The following is a 17,169-nucleotide window of genomic DNA, read 5'->3' as shown; positions in this document are numbered from 1 at the left end:
CGGCAAATGCTGACGCCGCTAACGGCTGCCTAACATCCATACCTAATCCACAGCTGCCTGATATATCACCCACATTGTCCCCTGAGGAAAAGACATTGATCAAGCGACGGGAGTCCGGATTTGTATCTCGCGTCAGAATCATAATACACTACCTAAAGCACGACAGCATTCTGACTGGCTTACTGCGAGCACGACGACAAGATGCATCTCATTGTAACCGGCGCCACCGGTCTGGTGGGCTCTGCCGTACTTGATGCGATGATCAGAAACAAGGGCGTTACGAAGATCTCGGTCCTCACTAGACGGCCGGTCAAGTTCCAGGACGACCGCATCAACGTCATCATCCACAAGGACTTCGCCTCGTACGACCGCGACCTCCTCAAGAAGCTGGACGGCGCACAAGCTTGCGTATGGGCCCTGGGAATCAGCCAAACACAAGTTAGCAAAGAGTGAGTGAGTTCCAGCCTCGCTACCGAGCACCGTGCCCGTCCTGCATAGCTCCTGCTCGCTGACTGATTGAATTGTTGGTCATCCCAGAGAGTACGTCAAGATAACGAAGACGTTCCCGCTGGCGGCGGCAGAAGCATTCCGATCGCTCCCAGCCAAGACCGGGGAGAAGACGGAACCCTTCCACTTTGTCTACGTCTCCGGCGAGGGTGCCACCTTCACGCCCGGCCGCCTCACCCCGTTCTTCGGGCGCATCAAAGGCGAAGCCGAGCTTGCCCTGGCCAAGATGCAGGAATCAGACCCTTCCTCCCTCCGCGCCACCACCGTCCGCCCGGGCGGTGTCGACTGGACCGGACATGACGAGCTCAAGCCCTACCTACCCGAGATGGGAGCCGCCAAAAACCTTTTGGCTGCTATCTTGCTTCCAGTTATGCGGTATTCGGCGACAAGCAGGTTGAGTCCGACCGAGCCTCTCGGTCGGTTTCTGACGGGTATGGCAATGGGAATGTGGGATGGCGCTCTGCAGGGAGAAGGGGTGCAGAGATTGCTGGGAGGCTCTGCTGTTGTGGAGAATAAGGGATTTAGAAGGTTGATGGGGCTGGATGCTGTGAAGGGCAAGTGAGTGATCATTCTGGAAACGGGCGATGTAAGATAGTACTGGAGTGCAGGGACACTGCCACTCTAGCTAGTGTGAACATGTAATACCTCCCTCTCTGGTTTATTTGGTTGCTCTGCAGTCTGCACTTTGGTTGCTTCCCCTGTGGTGAATCCACACCCTGCTTGAAATGCCAACCTGGTAGTTGGGGAAGTATGACCTCAGCTCCCCCATACAAGGAGCAGTGAGAAGGATGCCAGAAGGATGCCAATTATAGACTAGAAGAATGCTCAATGCAGAGGAAAGGATGCTAATTGTGAAGGGAAGAGGCAGATACGAGTGCCGGGATGCTGAGGCTAAGCTAAAGCCAGGTCAAGGGCATGTGCCAGCATAGGTCATAGGCCAACTGGCGAGTTCGGCCACTGAATCTCTTGCAGTCCCCTCCCCGTACTGTCCCGTCGGGACTCAAAACTCACTTCAGTGATGATGGGCAGCAGGCATCGGCATACTGCGAAGGCACATGGCCGACTTCGATGGCCAGACTGGACGCGATTGTACACTCCTCATGCAATCATCGTCTCTCGTGGTTCAAATCAGCGCCTGACTCGCTGCAGCTGTCCAAATCCGGGCCAAAAAGAGCCGGGTCGTGCGGCCAATCAGCAGAGAGGCCGATGCACGTTCCTAGGTGTACTCCGGAGGGCGGACGCCCCGCTGTGCGCTCCAGCAGCCCCGCACCACCGAGCGCTAACGGGCCCGATCCCGGCCGGATCCGGGATGGAAGACAAGGTGTCTGGGAGCGCCGTCGGAAAGCGCACTGGGGAACACTCCTGTAGAGTCTTGGAGACTCATTGGTACTGCATTGGTGTCCACAGAGGGACATCCACGCTACACATGTGTTGTGGTCCACCAACGGGGAGTTGGGGACTCCGACGCTGCTTCTTCGGGAGTAAGGCATGCCGCCGGCATAAGGTGCACGCGGCGCGCGCGTCGAGACCCTGAAACGACCGCTCTTGATCACCTAGACCCCCCGCTGCAGCCAGCACTCGGATGTGTCAAAACGCCTGGTTCGGCGGCTGCACCTCAATCTCAGTGCAACCCGTCACTCACTGTTTGCTCAGATCACGAATCAAATCCCCCACGTGGGTCAGCCTTTCGGCGCGGGGTTCCCGGGCCCACAACACCACGAGCAGCAGATCAATGTGAAATACCTGAGGTAGTGTGTGTACACACTGGGAGCGAGCGAGAGGATGGCAATGTCTCCCCTACCTCGTTGCGGACAAAAGTGACAAACACCCCTAGCAGAGCAGTGAGCGGCGGGACCGGCGAGTGACTTGGTGGCGGGGCAAGCAAATTGCGACGAATGGCAGACGAAAATGGCTTGGCATGTCACGGTCAGGTCGCAATGGGCGCCAAGACATTCCATCTCGTTCGCCTGTGGGGTCCCAAGGTCCACGAAGCTTTCTCTCGAAGAACCACTCATTCCAAGCGTCCCCGCCAGCTCCACCACCGTACTTAAAGCAGGCCAACGTTTCTCTCCCGGCCGCATCAACTCCGCCCAAGCGATCTCCCGAGATTTTGGACATCATGCCTTCCCACTTGCCAGACGAGAGTGTTCTCACACCAGCCAGCACCTCTCCACAACCATGGCACCCCTAGCAGCCTCGAGAACGGTTCCGAGCGTTTCCCTCAGCCACAGCCAGCGGTCCGATGTGATCTCCGCCCTCCATCCCCTCGTCAACAGCGCGCTGCGGTTCCAGCAGCTTGTCGGTTCGGCCGCCTTCCACCTCTTCGTGCGCACCTACTTCGCCGCCACGGTCGTCGCGGCAGCCTCCGTGTGGGCCAGCAAGAGCGCTGCCTGGAAGCTGTTCCTCGCCTCCAGGCTCCTCGCCGCCAGAGGCCTCGTCGTGGCCAAGCGGCTCGCCTGGACGGCCTGGGACTGCCGGCAGTCGAGACGCTTCCGCAAGAGGCTGGAGTTCGAGCTCTTCGTTCTGCTCCTGGGGCCCGGCGGCAATGCCGTGCTGCTGATGATCTTCTGGCCGGGCTGGCTCATGCTGGCCTTCCTGGGCTGGTGCATCTGGCAGTTGACTAGTTGAGGGGTAAGCAAAGGACACCACCGCTTGCGAACACGGCCGACAACGCTCACACACAGAGACAGCCCGGAGCAGGTCGAGCCGATATATGGTGAGGAAACACACCAACCGTCCTGCCTGCTTTGCAAGGCCATGAAACCGATCCGGTCAAGATAGCCACGACCCGCCGCCTCATTTCGAGAAGAAAAGGGCATTTCCGCCGGGGTCCCGCCGGATCTCCTTCGAGTAATCCTTCTCGGGATCAAACTCCTGCCAGACGTTGGCCGGATAGATGTGCTTGTTGCGCTGGAACCACCGCCGATCAACAACCTTGGTGAAGGTTGGGTCATCCGAGGCCCCTTCGAGTTCGGAGAGTGGAGGAGGGGCACGATTGATGGTGCCAGCCGCGTCAGCGCCGGCATGTCCGGAGCCGGTGGACGGCGCCTCGGCGCTGTAGTCGAAGAGACGCTTGTTGCCTGGGCCCACCGTCTTGTTGATGATGAAGAAGTAGAAATCGTAGTGCTAGACGGCAAGTCAATACAAATGTGTTCTCGGGGAGAAAAGGTTACATATGGCCCAGACTCACATGCGGTATAATCATGGTGCCTCGGACAAGCAACAGGTCGTCCACGCTGACCCGGGCCCAGTCCCGCCTGGCGTTGGCGCTCTTGTCTGCGCCGACTCCAAGCTGGGCGCCCACCTTCCGGCTCTTGTCCAAGAAGAGCCAGACGAAATCGCCCTTCTTGACTCTGACGACGCCGCCGGGGATGTTCGTCCCGTCGTAGAAGACGAAAGGGATAGCAATCTCGGTTGCCTTGACCGCCGCTTGGAGCAGTAGGAACTCTTTGCGCAGCGCCTCCCTCTCGGCAGCCTCGCGCCGCAGAGCCGCTTTCGTCAAGGCCCGCGGCACAATGCCGACTGAAGTATTCACCGCCACCTTGGCCGGCCGTTTTTCCCTGTCATCGCCCGAGGAGCTCTCCGTCCCCGTTGCTCCCGCGCGATTAGCTTCCCCGTCATCTTTGTCATCCGACTCTTTCACTTTCTCCTTCTTTTGCAGGCCGCGGGCAGCGGTCAGCTGCGACCCGGAGCTGTCCTCCTCCTCTTCCTCGTCACCGCCAAACGACACCAGAGCCTTCGTCCTCTTCTTCTTCTTCGCCCTCTGCCTCTCCGCCTCGCTGCTGTCGGCGCTCGCGTTGTTCGGCGTTGCAGTCAGCGACCGGTCGGGCGTCGAAGTGGCGCTGGTGCGCGCGGCGAGGGCTGCCTCGCGCGCCTCGCGCTCCTGCTGCTCGAGGACCTCGGCGCGTCGCTTGCGGAAATCGGACAGGGCAACCAGCCCGACCGTGTTGGTGGAGAGTCGCTCGTGGGTCGACTTGTTCTGCGCCGTGAAGCGAGCCGGCCCCGAAGGCTGCGGTGCCGGTTGGTCCGTCATGCTGGAGTGTGGTGGCGCGAACACCGAGTTTCTGCCGGTGATGGACCAGTGACACTCTCTGGGAAATTTACTGCTGAAATTTACTGCTGACAGCGACATTCAGGCGTGTAAACTTACACTCGTAACGATACGGTTACTCCCCCTGAAAGCACAACGCCAAACCGATAACAGCTACACAGCCCAGGCAACAATGGCTGTCAGCCATTTATTTCCTCAATTATTTGTCTATTCCAATATCTTTCATCTTCCCTCTCAGATAGCCGCCCAGGCTCTCAAATAAGAGCGGGTCGTGACCCTCACGCCACTGAAGGCTGACCCTGGTCTCCGTCCGGTTGACCGCAACTGCGATCTCGAATCCGAGACGGCATTCTTCCGATTCCGATTCCGTGGCCATGACGGTGTGATCACCGGTTTCCCTTTCTCCAAGTTGCTCTCGCAGCTTTTTCCTCCTCCAAGAACGGCTCCAAACGTTCTCTCTCGTCCTTCCCAGGCCTCTCGCTGCTTCCGGCTCCCAAGTCCAGGACAGCAACTCCAGTGACCCTACGACGTCGTTGATCCGGGCGACTACCGGGCCGACGGGCTTGTCCGGCGGCGATACCAACAGTTCCATCGTGACGGATCTCGGCAGCATCTTCTTCCAGATATTCGCCTTCATGCCGCGTGCCACGCGTTCGGCCGGCCGCATGGGCCCGAAGCTCCATCCGAGCGCCCACCGTCGCGTCTTATTCCCCTGGACGAACTCGGTAACGGCATAGTTGTCGATGCCGTTCTCGCGCAGCTGCTCGACGAGCACCTCCAAGCTGGTGAGTTTCCCAAGCATCGACGTGTACCACTGGATCCGATCCCGCAGGACCAGGGACTCGCGCAGCAGCCGGCCAACATGGCCGACCTCGCCGCCCTCGCAGACCATCTCGACCGGGGCTCCCGTACAGGCCGACATGGGCGGCCGCGACTTCTTCCTTGCTGATGACAGCATCTCGTCTTCCGATGTGTAGAACGGCGGGTTCATCATGACGAAGTCAATCGATTGTACACCCGACTCGTCGAGCGGCACCAGTGGATCCTCTGGCTTCCGCTCCAGGAGCCGGATACGGTCCTCTAGGCCGTTCAGCTGTATGTTCCTCTTTGCATAGTCCAGATTCTGGGCGTCGATGTCTGCGGTGAGGTTAAGAAAACACGTCTCTGCCTGTCAGGCGCGTAAGCCTCTCACCTGTTGCGAGAAAACACCAGGGCCGCTGGACGGTCCCCAAGAGGGGGTAGATGCAGCTCGCACCGGTGCCGACGTCCAGCCCACATAACTTCCGGCCGGGTGGCTCGTATGATGTCGTGTCCATGAGGTCTTTTAACCAGAGGATGTAGTTATGGCGGTTTGGAACCTGGCACGGTATCAGACGTGTCGTCTGAGACTACCCGAGGCAACGACTGTACCGGAGGGCAAAGTCTATCGTGGGGTAGCTCCAGTTTCAAGCCGAAGTCGATCTGCAGCAGTGTCTTCGTCAGCTGCATTGTAGCCGCAGGATCACTGAAGTCTAGTTGCCCGTTGTCTTGGAGGCTGCAAGGACGTCAGCAGATCCGTGGGTCATAAGCGGGGAGGATGGGCGAGGGGGTGATCGAGATAAGGTGGGTAGGGGGTCCCGGTCAGAAAGATCGAGGGGTGCAAGACAAGCAAAAGCGTACACTGCAGCAAAGCGAGGGTCTTGCTTTGCAAGCTGCTTGAAGTCCGGCTCGGCCGAGTAAAGCCGGCGGAAATAGCCGTCAGCATGCACGCCGGGCGCCGGACGACGAGGCTGCGCCCCGGGATTCGGCAAGCCCGCTTGGGGTCCGCCCAGGGGTGCTGCAGCCTGGACATTGGCCCCGATCCCCGGCCCAGTCCCGGCCCCGCTGCCCGCCTCGCCCGGCCAGCCTGGTGCTTTTCTCTTCTTCTCCGCCATTGGAGTTGGCGATTCCCGTTTCCGACGCAGTAGGAAGCTGCCCCGCCGGGGCGCGCTAGTTACCGGGTAAGGAAATGGACCGCTTTTACTGTTGTTAGGGCTGGCGATTGCCACGATCACGTGGGACAACTGATGAGACCCGCCGCTGGCGGAAGGCAATCGCTGCGCATGGAATCAACCAACCCTTGCTTGCTTTTCTCCAAACTCCCGCCCCCCCATCGCGCCAGGCGCCGTGCAATGAGGCTGCATGAGAATGGGGTCGGAAATCCACGGGCGACATCTTCAATCTCAATGTCAAGTCCTCCAAATCAACCCGAACGCCGTGCGCAATGCCAACTGTCGATTCTGCCTCGTTTCTGCAGCCCTTCGCCCCATGTGTGCACCGCGAAATGTTCGCGCCCCGGCCGCAATGCGGCGTCACAGCAGCATGGCAAGTCGCCGGTACGAGACCCGCTTCTGGTGAACTGGTTGGCACCACCGGAATACTGCAACCAGTTTGTGTCGGCCAGAGCTCTGCCGGCCGAGCATTGCCACCGGCGTGCGAGGCCGGGCGATTGGATCAGACATGCAAAGCAAGTCTGGAAGAGTGCCGCAGCGAGCCAAGCATATTGCCAGCCTCGCCTCCTCCCGCTCCAAGGCCTTTGCGGCCGGAACTGCTGCATGGGCTGGTGAGATGGACACGGAAAGCCACAGCATCCACCACTGGCCATCAACTGTGATCAGGCAGCAGCTGTCGGCACGACCTGCCTGCCTGTTCTTCGGTTTAGAGACGGTGCTGGTCCAAGGAGGACTCACGCTAGCTCCGCCAGAAAAGACTGGTATGTCCATACGCATCCCAACGGACGCTCTCCATTTTCTCCGTACACTACATATTATCTGTCAACCTAAAACAAGCAAAGCCGCCTCCCGTCCTGTTCTTCGGCGTGACCAATACCCAAGTCGGAGCCTGCAGGTTCCCGCTTATCGTGGCTATTTTACCCGAAGCCACCACGCAGCAAGCAGGTCCCTCGGCTGCTCTTAGCATGCCTGGCCAGACGCTGGCGTCCATGTCTCAGCCCAGCCCAGGCCCGCCATGCATGTTCGTTGCCTGCCGGAGGCGCTCACCAACGACGGACAAGCGTGACCGGGGCGGCCATGATTGAGCGAATGCCTTCTGTGGAACTGGGTTGAGTATCGTCCGGCACGGCCCCAACCGCCCGCGTGGACAACGCATGTGTCGAGCTTCGAGAAGACCCAGCCTTGTTGGCTGCCTGGTCTGCCGCAGCGGGATGACCTCAAGCGCAGGTCCTGATTGGGAGTTCTCTCATGCAGCCGACCTCCCGACCCGCTAGTTGAACTAACTAGCTGGTTGTTGGGTCCGACTCGCTGTGGCGGCTTCTCTTCTGTGGCTCAGTGGGTGACCAACCGACCCTTACCGCTCATTAGGGAGTGAGGTAACACTAGCGTCGTGCCGCCAACCGTCAAACCGTGGCACGATGCCACGGGTGCGCCAGGGAAGGAGGTTCACCAAAGCAGGACCTTGTGCTTCCGCGAGCAGCAAGAGGTACTGCGTAACTACCTAGTTACTCCGTGTGTGCAGTATTTCGCCATGTGCTTCCGGAGCAGGGCAACGGAATACCGTCGTCCCGGCTGGGCACGAATTACACTACTCGGCAGCCAAGTGTCCTTGCCGGACAACAGAGTCTGCACTCAGCTGAGTTCTTTTATTCTTCCCTCCCCCCTGGCCTCCAGTTAGGAAGCCAGCCAAGCAGTGGGGGTTTCATCGGTTGCGGCATCTCCCCCAGCTCGCCAGGGGGCCCAGGCAGCCGCGCTTGCCTGTTCCCGATGCAGGTTTGCTGGCCAGTCGAGCAAAACAAGGCTGACCAGTGGACGAATGAAGGAATGAAGCGTACGGAATCCTCCGTACGACTGAGCTCACACGGTTCAGTTCGTTTCATGTCCCGCCAGCGCGGTTGACTTCGCGTTAGAACATTAGTTGATAAAGCCACATGCATGCGGCGGTGTCCCTCGCAAGAGGCAACTTAAGAACAAGCAGCGTTCCCTTCCTGTTCTGCGGTCATTCTGTCGCTATACCAACTTGCCTCTGCCGTCAAATTTTAATGTCTGCCGATCTCCCCAACCCGTTCCTCGTGGCTCGATCCCAGCAGTCTGGGAAAGCTGAGAGCCGGGCTGCTTACCCTGGTCGACTTGTTTGAGTGGCACCAACCCCTCCCCCGGCACTGCACCCTGTATCCGTCGTACCTGTACCCAATCGCACCTCACTCGCTGTCTCTCTCGACCTTCACCGACTTCTGCAGAACAGCGCGACAGGCAGACACCTCACTCTGCATTGCGCACAGCCGCTAGTTACTGGCGAGGTGCAACGCCAACCGGCGCAAGCGAGAGCAAGTCGTCCCGGGTCTCGGACGCAACGAAGAAAAGCGCGTAGGTAACTCATGTGGTAATGTGCTGATGAGCTCTTCCTCGTTTCCCGGTTGCAAACATCTTGCCGGGCCGTGCTCAGCCGGCACTCTTTGCCTGGACTCATTCTATATTCTTCCTTGCTGGTGCCTCATCTTTTTTTCCCGAGCTCCATTTGCCATATCTGATATCCCACTTCCAAATCGCTGCTGTGGCCCTTCATAGAAACAGGCCCGGCGACGCCAATTCTCTTGCGCTCTCGATAGTGAACTGCCTGGGAGAGTTCCGGCTGACCATTACGTGAGAGCAAGCGGACAGCGCATCGCCGAGCATCCGCTGGCTTCGCATCGGGTGCCTTCCCCGGCCCCGCTGTCATTTGCTACGTCCTCCCGGGGCCTCCCTCAGCCGGCCACGTCGCTTCCTTGAGTCACACAGCACACAGCGCCCGCAGGGGTTGTCGGGCTCTCTCTGAGTTACCCTGCCTTCCTCCAGTCGCCATCTCCCGGCCATTTTCCCACTCAAACTCTTCAGCTTCCCGGCTCGGCGAGCAGTCCACGGCGCCCGAGTAAGCCCCAGCCCGCACCGCTGTCTTCCGTTTCGCGGCGAGAGCCATGGACACCGAGCACAAGACGTCAGCCGACGTGCGCGAAGGAACCCCGCCAGCGCCGGCGAAGAGCGAGGAGCCCAAAACCCCTGCCGAGGCCAACGTCAAGTCGGTGGAGGGGGAGACCAAGGCCAACGACAGGGCCGACGGGAATAAGAAACCGTCCAAGGAGAAGTGCTCTCAGAAGCACACAAAACGCAAGCCGAAGAAGTCACAAAAGGCAGCGTCGTCCACGGAGTCGGCGTCGGATTCTGAAAGCGATGACAGCACCGATGCGGCCTCTTTGTCCTCATCTTCGGACGACAGCCACTCGGAAGCAGACGGGCCCAAGAAGAAGCGGGTAGCCAAGAAGCGTCAGGATCCCCAGAGAGCCAAGAAGAAGACGCGCTCCAAAAAGCACAACAAGAAGACGGCCAAGTCGCATGATTCGTCCGATTCGGATTCCGACTCGGACTCTTCGGACGCCAGTGACGGAGGCAGCTCCGGCGACGAGGCGACCCAGCTAACCCAGGCAGACCTGGCCAAGCAGCTCCAGCTGCTTCTGCAGCAGCTGCAGCAGCAACAGCAGCAGCAGCAGCAGCAGCAGCAGCAGCGCCATGGCGGCGGCGGTTCGTATCATGAGTACAACGCCGGCATCAACAACACCTTGCCCCCTCCCATCTACGGTAGCGGCCAGCCAAGGGCCCGGCGCGGAGGGGTGCGTCCTTCTTCGCGCATGAACCTCAGCCTGGGCGGCATTGATCCCGGCGTCCTCCTGGACGCCAAGCAGCAGCAGAAAGAGAAGAAGAAGCGAGCCAAGGCTACTAAGCTGGACTACAAGCGTGTCGACCAGGTGTGGGACGACTCGATCCACAACTTCAAGCTCCAGGACACGGCCGAGGGAACCGTGGATGCCCAGTACGATGAGTTCCTCTTCCACGTCCGCCGAACGTTCGACTGGGAGGGCAAATACAAGGCCACCATCGTCGACATCAAGAGCAACCTGCTCCGTGAGTGCCTGCAGGAGGTCATGGGCGGCATCAAGGGCGTCAGCCTGGTCGACGACACGCCGAAGCTCGATCCCAACATGCTCTTTTTGTAAGTCGCTTCCCCCTTTCCCCAAAGGCTGCCATGCCGGAGGCATGAATTCCTCACACACTGAAACCACTCGTGGCCAGGTACCTCGAGGATCTCCGCAAGCACATGAAGGAGTTGAAGAAGAAGGCGAAAGCAGCCAAGGGTGATAGGCACGGCCGGAAGAAGGAGCAGAAGCGGGCAGAAACCAAGCGGCAGCATCTGAAAGTCCTGATCAAGTATATTGACAAGGACTACGCCGACGTCAAGAACAGGTGCGCCTCCTCATCACTTTCTCCTCCCCCGAGTTCTCGGATGTGTTCTGCTGACGTCCACTCAACCAGCCTCTACCCTATGCTGGAGAACGGCCTCATCACATTTGACCTGCTATGGGCGCTGTGGAAGCCGAACACGCTGGCCTTCACGACCACGTACGGTTCACACGACGAACCCCGTGTGTTCAAGGTCGAGATGGCGGAGAGACATCACGGCCTGATGAGGGGCGGGTATTATTACATTGAGGGCAAGGTATGGCAATGCAGTCCTCCTGAGGGAGTACCAAAAACTCCTCTTTGCGGATCCCCCTTTGCTAATGGTCTCCGCGCCTTTTGTAGTACTTCGAGTATGATGGGAAGCAGTTCGGCTTCGGCAGCATAGCGGAAGAGATTGGCGACTTCCGCGGAGCGCGCAAGATCACAAGCCTGGCTTGCTACCCGCTGCAGTACCACAAGAACGAGGCGCAGCTGCGCAAGGAGCTGATCGAGCGCGGCAAGAAGTTCGTGTCCCTCAGCGGCGTGCACTACAAGAGCCACCAGGGGATGGCCTACTTCAAGAAGAAGAAGTCCATCATCAAGGTCAACATCAACGGGCGCGTCATGATCGACCCCAGCATCCATCGGCGCATCAACCCCAACTACCCGATCTCTCTCGTTAGACCCAAGGACCAGGATGAGCTCTCTGACGACGACGACTCGGACGGCGAATCGGTCTGCTGCGGGTGCGACTCGGATGTCGGCGGTGACGCTGGTTCTGGCGGCGAGAAGCTCAAGTTCGTGACCAAGGTCTTCCAGGACGGTAAGGGCAACGTACAGGTTATCCGCGCGCCCAGAGAAAACGACGACGAAGGAGGCCGGGGAGAGAAGCTCGACAAGGTGACTGCGAAGGGCGAGGACGCACCGCAGGAGAACGGCGACGACGGGACGGCGACTCCGGCAGGGGGCAAGGGGGCCAAACCGATCCCCGAGTTCAGCGACGAGGAGTACTTGATCGCATCTCCGGTGGTGCTCGGCTTTGCCTTTGCCGAGAAAATGTGGTTGGAGTTCACCGTGTCCGGCATCAAGGATATCCAATGGAACGAGACTGCTTACGACTCCCTGGTGCTTGAGCCCAAGACCAAGGACATCGTCAAGGTACGTTTAGCTGCGAAACTGACGCGTCTGTGGCGTTGTATCTGACTACGTCTGTCAACTACAGGCGCTCGTTGAGTCACACAAGTACCACGCCGCCGAGAGCATCGACGACGTGATTCAGGGCAAGGGCAAGGGCCTCGTCGGTTCGTTTCCCCGGGGTTCTTTACCTGTCTGTTACAGGTTCATGCTGACCTTGTTTTTTTTAGCCGTGCTTCACGGCCCTCCGGGCACCGGCAAGACCCTGACGGCCGAGGGTATCTCGGAGCTTCTCAAGTGCCCTCTGTACATGGCGTCGGCCGGCGAGCTGGGCACGGACTCGCGGTTCCTCGAGAGCGAGCTACAAAAGATCCTGGACATCTGCCACGCCTGGGGCGCGATCCTGCTGCTGGATGAAGCCGACGTGTTCCTGGAGAAGCGGAACATGCACGACATCCACCGGAACGCGCTCGTGAGCATCTTCCTCCGGCAACTCGAATACTTCCAGGGGATCCTCTTCCTCACGACGAACAGAGTGGAGGTAGGCACAGAACCCGGCGGCGAATGAGTGCCCCCTCCCCCCAATCCTACTGACTGAACGAGCTAACGAGTATTGCCTGCTTATTAGACTTTTGACGACGCTTTCCAGTCGCGCATCCACATCGCTCTGCGGTACGACAACCTGGACCACCGTGCCAAGAAGGCCATCTTCAAGATCTTCATCGAGCGCGTGCGGGTGCTCGAGAAGATCAGCCTGATGCCGTTCAGCGAGGAGGACTACAACATGCTGGCACGGCACGATCTCAACGGGAGGCAGATCAAGAACACGGTCCGCACGGCGCAAGCTCTGGCGGTCAACAAGGGCGAGCCGCTGTCCATGAGCCACATCCGGCAGGTGCTCGATGTGCAAACCAACTTTGAGCGGGATTTGAAGGGCGGCACGGGCTACCAGGATGCGATGCGGAGTTATTTTTAGTTGGGGCCTGCTTCTTCATTTCCTCCCTTTTTCTTTTGTATTTCCTCGTCCTTCCCGCCCCTGGCGTTCCGTGCTCTTTTCGGTCAACTGGTGGTGGATAACGGATACCCCTTCCTGCGGTCGATTTGCATCCCCCTGCATCCGACTCGGTGCAGGACTACCTACTCTCCTTCCTTGCATGATGAGCATTCTCCCGTTTTATCAGTCTCGGTCTCCAGTCCCGTCTCTGCCTCGGCCCGATACCCGCGTTTCTTAAATGTGGCGTTCATTTGCACATCACTGATCATGTATGTCTCTTTTGCATGCCACGGACTACCTCGGAACGGAGATAGACGGCGCTCTTTGGTGTTTCCAACCCTGAGCGGGATGGACTGGCGAATCGCACTATCTCAGCACAGTCTCTTTCGGTGCATAACGTGATGTGCTGCTACCCAACCCACGGTAACAGTGTCCTCCGCCGCCCGCCCAATCGTCAAGGGTACTTAATGTCCAAATATCTCTGGGGGTTTTGTTTGTTGGCACGGGGTTCTGGATCAACCTCTTGTCTGAGTTAGTTAGTCCATTGTTATTTCAGAAAACATCAAAAGCAGGCCCCACTAACTCGCTCCCTTGTCTGAAACCTACGTCATCCAGGTAGCCCTTTTGTTACACCGAGCTGAAGCCGATCTCGGGTTCTCAAAAACCAGCACTAAATTAGACGGCGCATAGCAGGACTGCCTGCTTCCTCGTCGTCTTAGTTTCCATAGCTTCTACCCCTTCCCCCCTCACCCGTCAGTCCGTCGAGTCCTTAGCTGTGTGCTGTTAAAGGGTGCCCGGCTCCTGGCCTTCCAAGCGCGGATTGGCGCACCAGCTCCGGCTTGGCTCCGCCCCCACCAAAACAGAAAGGCCCACGGAAGTGTCCACATCTCGTTGCGTCGCGGTGCGATTCGGAGCTCAGAACGAGGTCGAGCGCCAACCAGGATGCCGCGACAGACATGGAGTCGCCTTTTGGGCTGGGATTGGGACCCCAGGCGAGGCCATCGCGACCACAGCAATTGGTGGGAGGAGTCGAGGCAACGGCGTGAGTGCGCGCGCCCTGTCGCCATGTCGTGTGTCGTTACTTTATTCCCCATTTCCCCCCCACTGGCAGACACGGCAGACAGACACTGACCCCCTACCCCCTGCGTGCCCCCAGTGCTGCCGCGCTACCGCGATGAATCGATCCAGTCGGCCATCCCCGCGCAGGCCGTCACCGAGGTCGCGCTCCGCATCCGCCACCTGATCGAGGAATGCGTCCCCTGCGAGCTCAAGCCGGAGCTGGTGACGAGCCCGCACAGCAAGGTCATCACCCCCAAGGTCGTCCGGGCTGCCAAGGAAGCCGGCGGCCGCGAGCACGGCGCCTGCGTGGTGTTCTGTCTCCTGGTCAACAAGCGCTGGTGGCGCCACCAGGCCCTGCTGGAGCTGTGGGATGCCGACCTTCACCATCTGCGCGCCATCGCCTGCGAGGTCATCGCCAAGAAGATCATCGAGTCCGAGGAGGACGCCGAGTACCTCCTGCACTCGGTCCTGCTCAAGCGCTACTCCATCCTGGTCAACGGCCACCCCACGCACCCTGTAAACGTCGTCGAGAAGGCCGTCGACTTGCACGCCCTGCGCGTCATCGGCTCTTCGGGCTACCAGAAGTGCATCAACTTTCTCTGGCGCGGCTGGCTGGTCCAGGACGAGGATGACCCGGCCACCTTCATCGACTACAGGGACAAGGACAACACGTCCTACGCTGCCCACCTCGACCCGGACCGCATGCGTTCGCCCATGTACCAGAACGCCACGCAGATGCTCATATCCTTTGCTTACCTGGGCCTGTACACCGTCGCCATGAACACGGTCAATCAAGACGCCGGCATCGACTTTGTCGAGGGCTTGCTCTACACCTTCACCCTGGGCTTCATCTGCGACGAGATCGCCAAGCTCTGGAAGGTCGGCTACCACATTCTGAACTTTTGGAATGCTTTCAATTCCATCCTGTACACCCTGCTGGCCACCAGCTTCGTGCTCCGTTGCGTCGCCCTGAGCCACGGCCCGGACGATCCTGGCGGGCTTCGCCATCACTACAGCGCCCTCAGCTACGGCTTCCTGGCCGTGAGCGCCCCCATGTTCTGGGCCCGCCTGCTGCTGTACCTCGACAGTTTCCGCTTCTTCGGCGCCATGCTGGTCGTGCTCAAGGTCATGATGAAGGAGTCCATCATCTTCTTCGCCCTTCTGGTCGTCATCATCCTCGGCTTCCTGCAGGCGTTCGTCGGTCTCGACTACGCCGATGACAGGGCTGCCGAAGACATGCTCTACATCATCCAGTCCATGGCCAACGCCGTGATGCAGTCTCCGGACTTCAGCGGGTTCGAAAGATTCCGGCCGCCCTTTGGCCTGATCCTCTACTACTGCTTCACCTTCGTTGTCATGGTCTGTTCTCTCCAACCCGCCACCTTCGTTGCCCCCACCCCTCACTCCTAACGTTTGACTGATGCGTAATCCCAGGTTGTACTCCTCAACATCCTGATTGCCCTGTACAACTCCGCCTACCAGGACATCTACGACAACGCGAACGACGAGTACCTCGCCATGTTTGCCCAAAAGACCTTGACCTTTGTGCGCGCGCCCGACGAGAACGTCTTCATCCCTCCCTTCAACCTCATCGAGATCTTCCTCCTCGCCCTGCCGCTCGAGTGGTGGATGGACAAGAAGACGTACGAGCGCATCAACGACGTCGTCATGGGCGTCATCTACTCCCCGCTGCTGCTGATCTCGGCCTACTTCGAGACGAGCTGGGCCCGCGAGATCCGCCGCAACCGCGCCCGCGGCGAAGCCGACGACGACACGGTGGAGGAGTGGGAGCAAATGCTGGGACAGCTGGACTTCGAGGCCGACGGTTGGAAGATGAAGGTCGACGCGGCCAAGAGCAACCTGGACGAAGATCCCGCCGTAGTCGAGGTCAGGAGGTTGAGGGAAGAGGTCAAGCAGCTGAAGGACGTCGTCCTGTCTTTGCACAAGGCGCTGGGCGAGGTCAAAGGCGAGGGCGATGGGAGCTAGACTCGGCCTCGGCCCTCTCCGTCGCTAGCACATTGCCCAACAGGCCTTCTCTTCGGTTGGAATCTGTTTACACCGTGACACACTGCGCTTTTGACTAATCGCGTATCTCTTGTCGTTTTCAAGACACTGCCGTAATGGACGTGGCACGCACTTTGTGACGATTTGTCCTATACCATAGCTATGTATCTAGGCTTGCGCATTGGAGGGGGTATGTATATACACCAGCCCCTCCCCGAGACTACTTGTGCACGTTCTTTGGCCAGGACTGGACAGACGAGCAATGTTGATATTGCAAGATAAAACGAAAATGTCGTTCCCGAAGAAGAGCCAGCGAGCCCTATTTCCAACCTCATGGCAGTACCGACAGACGACGGCCCATAGAACAGCTGACACTTGCCCCTTTGTTCTGTTACGTGCTTGTGCGCAAAACCTGGGAACAGGATCAACTGCGGGTGAGCAAAGCTCGGTAGTGGAGGTATGTACAGTACAGTACGCTACTGGTAGGCAGCCAGGGATGTATCAGGAACATGGGGCAGGGGAGCCTTGCAGGCGGGCCCACGGGCCGAGCCGCTCTGGCTGACGATCAGCAAATGGGACCTTGACGTTCCTGCTCTCGGGTTGCAACGAGGGGAAAGGGATTGTTGGCCGGCGGGTTGGCGCGAAATGAAAGTGTTGTCATTGGGGGTTGAATGCCACTCATGAGAGGGAGGGGTATCACTGCGCAGGAAGATATAGCGCCAAGACACACTGCCCTGGAACTTGGGTTGCTATGTGTTAGGTCGAATGTCCTTGAGATCCTGACATTCTCTACTGCCCAATGCAAAGCAATAGGAGCTTACAACGTCTGTGCTCCCAAGCAAAGCGCAACAATATTCCCCCGTGTTTAATCTCGTACATGTGACGCCAAGTCCGGTACATCCTTGGTGTGTCCACACCACACCCGTTCCCATCCTTGTTGAGCGCCAGAGTGACCAACGCCAAGGACACCGCCGATTAACCCCATGCGAAACGAAAGACCTCAAGCCGCCCTTACGTCCATCCTGGCACTCCACCAACCATACCACCTCCAATTCCGTTTGGAAAGTGGGTAAAAAAGCAAAGGGGGCAAGAAAAAGGGGAGAACAACAGACAGAGCAAAGACGGGGGGTAGTCATACATGAACCGTATCGCAGCCCTCGAACAGACCAGACACCTTCAGCTCCGACTGTCTGCTTCCA

General features: G+C 59.0%; 6 protein-coding genes across 6 annotated transcripts; 4 read left to right on the top strand and 2 right to left on the bottom strand.

Annotated features, from left to right (window-relative positions):
- The first annotated feature begins 35 nt into the window (after positions 1–35).
- On the top strand, positions 36–1,184 carry THITE_2116154 (uncharacterized protein). The gene is made up of 2 exons (XM_003653538.1): positions 36–449; positions 538–1,184. Exons 1-2 carry the CDS (start codon positions 202–204, stop codon positions 1,067–1,069), a joined length of 780 nt encoding a protein of 259 aa, XP_003653586.1. The 5' UTR covers positions 36–201; the 3' UTR covers positions 1,070–1,184.
- A 1,790-nt stretch (positions 1,185–2,974) lies between these two features.
- THITE_2116150 (uncharacterized protein) lies at positions 2,975–4,593 on the bottom strand. The gene is made up of 3 exons (XM_003653537.1): positions 3,698–4,593; positions 3,238–3,633; positions 2,975–3,127 (listed from the first exon to the last, which is right to left on the bottom strand). Exons 1-2 carry the CDS (start codon positions 4,538–4,540, stop codon positions 3,304–3,306), a joined length of 1,173 nt encoding a protein of 390 aa, XP_003653585.1. The 5' UTR covers positions 4,541–4,593; the 3' UTR covers positions 2,975–3,127; positions 3,238–3,303.
- Positions 4,594–4,694: 101 nt separating this feature from the next.
- On the bottom strand, positions 4,695–6,520 carry THITE_2116145 (uncharacterized protein). The gene is made up of 4 exons (XM_003653536.1): positions 6,218–6,520; positions 5,969–6,092; positions 5,751–5,916; positions 4,695–5,695 (listed from the first exon to the last, which is right to left on the bottom strand). The coding sequence occupies exons 1-4, from the start codon at positions 6,469–6,471 to the stop codon at positions 4,758–4,760; spliced, it is 1,482 nt and encodes a 493-aa protein (XP_003653584.1). The 5' UTR covers positions 6,472–6,520; the 3' UTR covers positions 4,695–4,757.
- Positions 6,521–6,800: 280 nt separating this feature from the next.
- On the top strand, positions 6,801–7,613 carry THITE_151239 (uncharacterized protein; the record flags this gene model as incomplete). The annotated part of the gene is made up of 3 exons (XM_003653535.1): positions 6,801–6,912; positions 6,981–7,289; positions 7,366–7,613. 3 exons carry the CDS (start codon positions 6,801–6,803, stop codon positions 7,611–7,613), a joined length of 669 nt encoding a protein of 222 aa, XP_003653583.1.
- Positions 7,614–9,365: 1,752 nt separating this feature from the next.
- On the top strand, positions 9,366–12,897 carry THITE_2116143 (uncharacterized protein). Its single transcript, XM_003653534.1, has 7 exons — positions 9,366–10,552; positions 10,633–10,803; positions 10,873–11,056; positions 11,143–11,937; positions 12,002–12,080; positions 12,144–12,454; positions 12,542–12,897. Exons 1-7 carry the CDS (start codon positions 9,483–9,485, stop codon positions 12,887–12,889), a joined length of 2,958 nt encoding a protein of 985 aa, XP_003653582.1. The 5' UTR covers positions 9,366–9,482; the 3' UTR covers positions 12,890–12,897.
- Positions 12,898–13,537: 640 nt separating this feature from the next.
- THITE_2116140 (uncharacterized protein) lies at positions 13,538–16,092 on the top strand. The gene is made up of 3 exons (XM_003653533.1): positions 13,538–13,949; positions 14,064–15,325; positions 15,401–16,092. Exons 1-3 carry the CDS (start codon positions 13,850–13,852, stop codon positions 15,950–15,952), a joined length of 1,914 nt encoding a protein of 637 aa, XP_003653581.1. The 5' UTR covers positions 13,538–13,849; the 3' UTR covers positions 15,953–16,092.
- The last annotated feature ends 1,077 nt before the right edge of the window (positions 16,093–17,169 follow it).

The sequence above is a fragment of the Thermothielavioides terrestris genome, chromosome 2 (assembly GCF_000226115.1).
Source record: "Thermothielavioides terrestris NRRL 8126 chromosome 2, complete sequence".
Lineage (NCBI taxonomy): Eukaryota > Fungi > Ascomycota > Sordariomycetes > Sordariales > Chaetomiaceae > Thermothielavioides > Thermothielavioides terrestris.
This window is presented reverse-complemented; position numbering and strand designations above follow the sequence as displayed.

Coding starts and splice junctions, on each gene's coding strand:
- THITE_2116154 (XM_003653538.1), top strand. CDS start 202: ATGCATCTCATTGTAACCGGCGCCACCGGTCTGGTGGGCTCTGCCGTA. Junction 450..537: donor CAAACACAAGTTAGCAAAGA/GTGAGTGAGTTC, acceptor TGGTCATCCCAG/AGAGTACGTCAAGATAACGA.
- THITE_2116150 (XM_003653537.1), bottom strand. CDS start 4,540: ATGACGGACCAACCGGCACCGCAGCCTTCGGGGCCGGCTCGCTTCACG. Junction 3,634..3,697: donor GCACCATGATTATACCGCAT/GTGAGTCTGGGC, acceptor CTTGCCGTCTAG/CACTACGATTTCTACTTCTT.
- THITE_2116145 (XM_003653536.1), bottom strand. CDS start 6,471: ATGGCGGAGAAGAAGAGAAAAGCACCAGGCTGGCCGGGCGAGGCGGGC. Junction 6,093..6,217: donor GACCCTCGCTTTGCTGCAGT/GTACGCTTTTGC, acceptor ACGTCCTTGCAG/CCTCCAAGACAACGGGCAAC. Junction 5,917..5,968: donor ACGATAGACTTTGCCCTCCG/GTACAGTCGTTG, acceptor ATACCGTGCCAG/GTTCCAAACCGCCATAACTA.
- THITE_2116143 (XM_003653534.1), top strand. CDS start 9,483: ATGGACACCGAGCACAAGACGTCAGCCGACGTGCGCGAAGGAACCCCG. Junction 11,057..11,142: donor ATTATTACATTGAGGGCAAG/GTATGGCAATGC, acceptor CGCCTTTTGTAG/TACTTCGAGTATGATGGGAA. Junction 12,081..12,143: donor CAAGGGCAAGGGCCTCGTCG/GTTCGTTTCCCC, acceptor TGTTTTTTTTAG/CCGTGCTTCACGGCCCTCCG.
- THITE_2116140 (XM_003653533.1), top strand. CDS start 13,850: ATGCCGCGACAGACATGGAGTCGCCTTTTGGGCTGGGATTGGGACCCC. Junction 13,950..14,063: donor GGAGGAGTCGAGGCAACGGC/GTGAGTGCGCGC, acceptor GCGTGCCCCCAG/TGCTGCCGCGCTACCGCGAT. Junction 15,326..15,400: donor GCTTCACCTTCGTTGTCATG/GTCTGTTCTCTC, acceptor GCGTAATCCCAG/GTTGTACTCCTCAACATCCT.